At 66.0% G+C, this 6000-nt stretch overlaps 2 protein-coding genes across 2 annotated transcripts in view; one reads left to right on the forward strand and one right to left on the reverse strand.

Annotated features, from left to right (window-relative positions):
* LRRC4 (leucine rich repeat containing 4) overlaps positions 1–6000 on the reverse strand; it is a 52591-nt gene that overhangs the window by 44689 nt on the left and 1902 nt on the right.
* The window catches only part of SND1 (staphylococcal nuclease and tudor domain containing 1), a gene marked incomplete in the record, with an annotated part of 47893 nt that overhangs the window by 29582 nt on the left and 12311 nt on the right, over positions 1–6000 (forward strand). Inside the window, 2 exon segments of the mRNA XM_087722591.1 lie at positions 360–432; positions 1749–1890. Of these exon segments, the coding sequence (XP_087578717.1) occupies positions 360–432; positions 1749–1890 (215 nt within the window).

The raw sequence follows: 6000 nt of genomic DNA on the forward strand, positions 1-6000 counted from the left end.
CCTGGAAGCAGGTGGCTCTTCTTGACCTTGGTGGGTGGGTGGGGGGGTCTCACAGGGGTCTTCTGCCCCCTGCCCACCCCGCCCACTCTTGGCAGGACTCTGTCCCTGCCTCCCTCCAGAGTTCCTGCCAGGCAGGGGCCTTCAGCCTGCCCCCCTCCAGACGTCAGAGCCTTCAGAGGCCCCCCAGTTGATCCCTTCTGCCCCCCACAAAACCTGCCCCCTTTTGTGCCCCCGGAGGGTGGCGTCCCTGGCACCGTGGCTCCGTAGGTCCCCAGAGCCCACGCAGAGGGAGCAGGGGGGCTGGGAGGGGGGGGCAGGGCGGTTCCTGGCTGTGGCTGACCCTCCCTTGCCCCCAACAGGGCGGTCAAGAACGGCAAAGGCTTGCACAGCAAGAAGGAGGTGCCCATCCACCGAGTGGCCGACATCTCCGGGGTAAGCAGCCCCCTTTGGGCCCAGCCGCCTGGCGTGGGGTCTCCTCCTTTCCCTCCACGGCCTCATCCTGGGAACGGAAGGACTGGCAGGCCTGCGCCGGTTGCCCCCTCCCCCCCCGGTGTCCGTGTCTCGGCCCCTTGCCAGAGGGGGGCAGCCGTTGCCTTGCTGGCCTGGCTGAGCGGCTCAGTGGGAGCAGCGGCCTCTGGCCTCGTCCCAGGGGCCCCTCCCTCCCGCTCTTGGCCGGACTCTGGCAGTGTCCCTGGGGTGCCGATGGCCGCTTTGCCAGGGCGTGTGGCAGGGGGAGGAGCTCAGCCGGCTCTGGCGGAAGTGGCTTCCTCCCTTTCCCTCGGGGCCCCTGGTGGCTGACGCAGCTGCCTGGCCAGGCTCCCTTTCCGGCTGTCCCCCAGCACTCCTTGGTGGGGAGGAATCTTCCTGCTTCCCTCCCTCCCTCCCTCCCTCCCTCCCCATCTCCCTAAGGGAATCTGGCTGCCCCTGGGCGTCAAAGGATGGCAGCCCCCCCCCTTCCCTGCTTGCCAAGGCCAGGGGGGGTGTGTGGAGAGAAGGGACCTTCCTCGGCCAGAACGGAGGCAGTCGCCCAAGGCCTGGTCCCGAGTGGGAAGGGCCCCTGACCGGGCCTGCGACTGGCCTGGCAGGTAAGCGGCCGGTGCCGGGGTCCGGCTGACCAACCTCCCTCAAAAGGGAGCCTGGTCTCGGCTGGCACGGAGCCTCTAGGCGGGCTGCTTCCAAGGCCCCCCTCCCCGGACGCAGGGTTGGCAGAACAGCCCCCTCCCCGACCTTGCCTGCCTTGGAGGCGGCCCCCGTCTGCCCGTGGGATGAGGGCCTCCGTGCCAGCTAAGCCCTTGGGAGCCACTTCTGGCGGCAGTGATCTAATTTCGGGCATCAGGGAGGCACCTGGTGAGAAGCCCCTGACCTGTTCCTGCAGCTGAGCCCTTCAGAGGCCGAGAGGCTGACGGACTCTGTGGGGAAGCGGCTCTCCTGACACCCCCCCACCCAGAGCAGGAAGGGGGGCCTGGCCGGTGGCAGCAGAGACCCTCCTCCTCTGCTCTCTCGGGCTAAGCGGGAAGCAGAGCCGCTTCCCCCCCAGGGCATCCGTGCCAGGGAGCAGCTGCTGGCCCCAGAGCCCCGGAGTGGGGGAAGCCTCTCCCAAGGCCATTGGGAGGGGGAGGGAAGAAGGGGGCACCGCCCCCCCCCTGGACAAGCCCCCCCCTCTTGCTCTAGGAGGAGGGGAAGCCCATCATCAGCCCTCCGAGGGTCAGGCGGCCCCCCCCCTTCACCGGCTTCTCCCCCCCCCCCAGGACACCCAGAAGGCCAAGCAGTTCCTGCCCTTCCTGCAACGGGCCGGCCGCTCGGAGGCCGTGGTGGAATACGTCTTCAGCGGCTCCCGCCTGAAGCTCTACCTGCCCAAGGAGACCTGCCTGATCACCTTCTTGCTGGCAGGTGAGTAAGGGGGGGGGCAGTGGGGCAGCCACAGTGGGGAAGAGCCGAAGAGCAGCCGGGCAGGAGCAGCTGGGGGGGGAAACTCCCACGGGGGGTGGGGGGGGGGTGAATTCTGCTTCAGGGCTCAGGACGATGGGCTGCCAGGTGGGGCCCCCCAAGGGCTCGGGGCACACGCCTGCTCCCCCCAGGAGGGCTCCCTGCAAAAGGGGAGGGTCCGTTGGTTGGGAGGCGGGGAAGGGGTGCGTGGGGTTCCACCTCCGGCACCGGCCCAGGTGCAGAGAGGATCTCCACGGAAGACAGGGGTTCTCCCCTCAAAATAGTTGGGGTTTCCTGCTGCTCTGCCTCCTTGGCCTGGAGCCCATGAACGGCCTGCGCCAGACACGGCTCCTCCACTCCTGGCGCTGTGAAGTTGGCGCTCCTTCCGCTGGCTGACTCACCCGGCCTCCGTCAGAGCAGCTTTGCCAGGAGAACCAAGGCCTCCCCCCCCCCCAGGGGGCTCTGCACTCCCCATGGCCGCCAGTTATCGGGAAGGGAGGAGGAGCAGCTCGCTTATGGGGAAAGTGGGCTCACTCCGGGGGGGGGGGGGCAGAGGGACGGGCCCTGGGCTTCCCCTCCTCCAGACCCCCAGGGGGGGAGGGGGCGGGGAGGCCATGCAGCTCTAAGCGGCCGGATGGCGCCAGGAAGGCATTCTGGGCAGAGGGCAGGCGTGGCAGGATGGCAGCCTCCATTCCTTGGTGCCCGAGGTCTGCTGGCATCTCCCTGGGGAGGGGCAGAGTCTGCGCCCAGGGCCTTTGGGGAGGGGCCATTGGGCAGCCCCAGCAACCGGTCGGAAAGCCTGAAGCGTCCTCTCTCTGCCCCACGGGGGTCCCTCCACCAGCTGCCATTTTATGCTGCGGTGGCTGTCCAGAATCCCTTCCCAGATCTTGGGGCTGCTTCCCTGGATAGCCCACCCACCCACTCCCTGCCTGCCTGGGGCTGATGGCTGGGCAAGCCCAGATCGGAGGCAGGTGGGTCAGCGCCCCAGGCCCCCTTCCGCCTGGTTGAAAAACTCAGCATTTGAGCCCCAGTGGGGGTGGGGAGGGGGGCATCCATTTGATGGGGGGGGGGTGCTACTGCCAGTCCCCCACACTGGCACACCTGCTACCTCCCCTCCCTTCTGCAGGGCTGCTGGGGCTCAGGCGCTCTGTGGGGCCTCTTCTCCAGGGTGGGGCTACTCCTGGTCCTTGGATGTGGCCCACCAGCCCCCTCCCACACGGCCCCCTCCCCATGCAGGAGCTTTGCCGGAAGCTTCCCCCCCTACCCCCCCCCCCCGGCATAGGGGTGATGCCGTCTCCTCCTCCCCTAGTGCCCCCCCCTTCCTCTTGGCAAAGGCAGGGGCCAGATGGAGGCAACGGAGGAGGCGCCTGGGCTGTGCGCAGAGCCGGGGAGCCCACCAGCTCCTTCGTGCCGCCTATGCGTGTTACGGAGATACCTCGACTTGCAATCTTATTTATAATTAACTCATCCTAAAGTCAGCTGCACAAGACAACAAAATGGGGCTCTGATATTTAAAAATGTTAATGTGCTAAAACTCCCACTCCCCTCGGGGGGGCCGGGGGGGGAGATGCCACACGTGGAGGAAAGGCTCACGTGGGGACGGGCTGAGTGCAGGAGCCCCGGGGGGCCTGCAGGGGGTCCCGGGATGGGATGGGGAGGCTGCTGGCTCTTGTGTAATGGGGTTCCTGGCCAGCCTTTAATTTAATTACACAATTAGAGTGAATGGGGAGAGCTACGAATTGGCTTTGCCTCTGTAATTGGATTCTGCCATTATGGGATTCTGGGGAGGAGTTCCTCCCGCATCCTCCCCTTCCTGGGGGGCAGGGATGCTTGGAAGGGAATGGCAGAGTTCAGGGCACCCAGGCAGGGCCCCCCCAGGGTCCAGCAGCCCCCAGGGAGACCAGAGAGGCTCCTGGAGGGCCAAGCCTCTCCTGCCGGTTGGGCAGCTGACCTGTTCCTTCAGGTGAGCCCTTCAGAGGCCGAGAGGCTGATGGACTCTGCTGGGCATCCTCTGCCCGGGTGGGCTGAATTTCAGGCCCTCTGCGGCTTTGCCCTGGCCCCTCCTTGGCCGGAGACCGGACAGCCATTGGCCTGAAATGGCCCAGGGTTGGACTAGAAGACCTCCGCGCTCCCTCCCAGCTCTTATTCTGATCTTCTGCTCTTGCCTGGCTCTGTCAGCTCCGGCAGGTATCCGGGGCCCCTGATGGAGGCAGACTGGAAGCAGCCTTGGTGCCCCCCCCCCCCCCCCCCCGCGGGGCTCATGGACTCTCCAAAGTGGTGGTTTAGCAGGGATCAGTGGTTAAATATAACCATCCGGCATGGCTCCGTCATCAGGGCAGTGAGGGTGTTGCCACCGCCGTGGCTTTTGTGAAGCGGAGCTAATTTTGGACATGGAGACGTTCGGGGGGGCACACCAACCCTGGGAGGGGGGAGAAGGCCTCCCCAGGCCTGTGCGGAGCTGTATTTAGGTTCTGTTGCTATGGGAACCGGTTGGGGAGGGGGCTGCTCTGCTTCAGGGGCTTTCCTGGGCCTGGCCCCCCTTTTGGATCCAGCCTCCCCAGCTGGAAGGAGCCTCTCCCTCTCGCTCTCTCTCTCTCTCTCGCTCTCTCCCTGGGGTGGGAGGGGGTTAGCTGAATTGGAAGAAGCCTGCAAAGGAGGGCTGCCTCCCACCCAAGACAAGCACCCTGAGCCAATCTCCATGCATGGGGAGGGAGTGGGGGGGGGGCGCCTCCCCAGGCTGCTCCAGGCTTGGGCTGTGCAAACAGAAGCCTTGCGCCCCGGGGGAGGGAATGTCCCCTGGCCAGTCTGGACTCCTTGGGGTCCTCCTCCCTCAGAGGGGCCTCCAGGGGAGGCTGTGGAGCAAGCCGAAGGGTGGGGGTGGGGGTGGGGGTGGGGGTGGGGGCTCTAGGGTGGCCTTCGGGTGCCTGTGAAGTCCGGGAGGGCCTCCCTTCAGCCATCGCCCTCAGGCTTATGAGCTGCTTCCCAGGGCCTCCCAGCCCTCTCTGAGCGTTTTACCCCCCAACCATCTGGCTCCTCATTTGACCCCCCCTGGGAAGGACGGAAGGCCGAGTTAACGCGGAGCCTGGCGAGATTTGAGCTGCTCAGTTGTAGGCAGCCGGGCAGGCAGCAGAATTAGCCTGCAGTACTGCGCTCTAACCACTGTGCCACCAGGGCTCAGGTGGGACGTTGGGAAGAATTTCCTTCTGGTAAGAATTGTTGAGCAGTGCACCCACCTCCTCCCCCTGCTGGGAGCTTGAGGGTTTGTTAGATAACAGGAGTGAGTAGGGGGTTGGACTCGATGCCCTCTAAGATCCCACCCAAGTCGTAAAGTGGAGGAAGAGGAGGGGGACCGGCCGCCCCGCCCCTCCCACCTCTCAGGCTGCTCTGCAGGGGCTTCCGAAGGGGACGCTGGTTGATGATGGATGCCCAGCTGGCACCCCTATTTCTCAGCTGGCTCTCCCCGTATTATGGTGGGCGCATTTGCAGGCAGCCTCCCGGAGCCCCCCTTTCCCAGTGGGCCCTGGCCCTTGTGCTGCAAAGGGGCTCTGGAGTGGCTTTTGCCAGGAGAGCCCCTCCCCTCGAGGGAAACCCGAGCTAAGTCCTTGGAGCCGCAAAGGGGATGGCGAGGGGGGTGGGTGGGTTTTGTAGGTCCCTGGAGTTGGTGGGTGGGTGGGTGGTGGTGCCCTGAATTCGGCCCCTAACTCAGCTGGGCAGCCTGAGAGAAGCAGGCAGGTGCCACATGACCAGGGCAGAAGGGGCACCATTGCTGGACCGGGGTGGGACCCCTCACGTGAGAACAGCTTGCCCAGCTTTGGGGTGCCTTAGTGCTGGGGCTCTGGGGGGCCTCCTGGAGAGAAGGGCAGGAGGAGGAGGGTTTTGTTTGGTGAGGCCAGGAAGGACCCTGTGTGGCTCGGGGTGTCTCCTTCCCTCCTCTGCACAGCCCTCCCGTCATCCCTGGGGCTCTGGGGGGGAGGGGGATCAAGGGCAGCCCCCCTCTAGAGGAGGGTCGGAGGGGAACGGTCTCCGGAAGCTGCTTCGTGGTGCTGCTGCTGCCGCCGCTGCCCTGTGTTTGGG

This window comes from Thamnophis sirtalis, unplaced genomic scaffold (genome assembly GCF_051295495.1).
Source record: "Thamnophis sirtalis isolate CommonGarterSnake01/CBP01778 unplaced genomic scaffold, rThaSir2_p1.2 scaffold_9, whole genome shotgun sequence".
Lineage (NCBI taxonomy): Eukaryota > Metazoa > Chordata > Lepidosauria > Squamata > Natricidae > Thamnophis > Thamnophis sirtalis.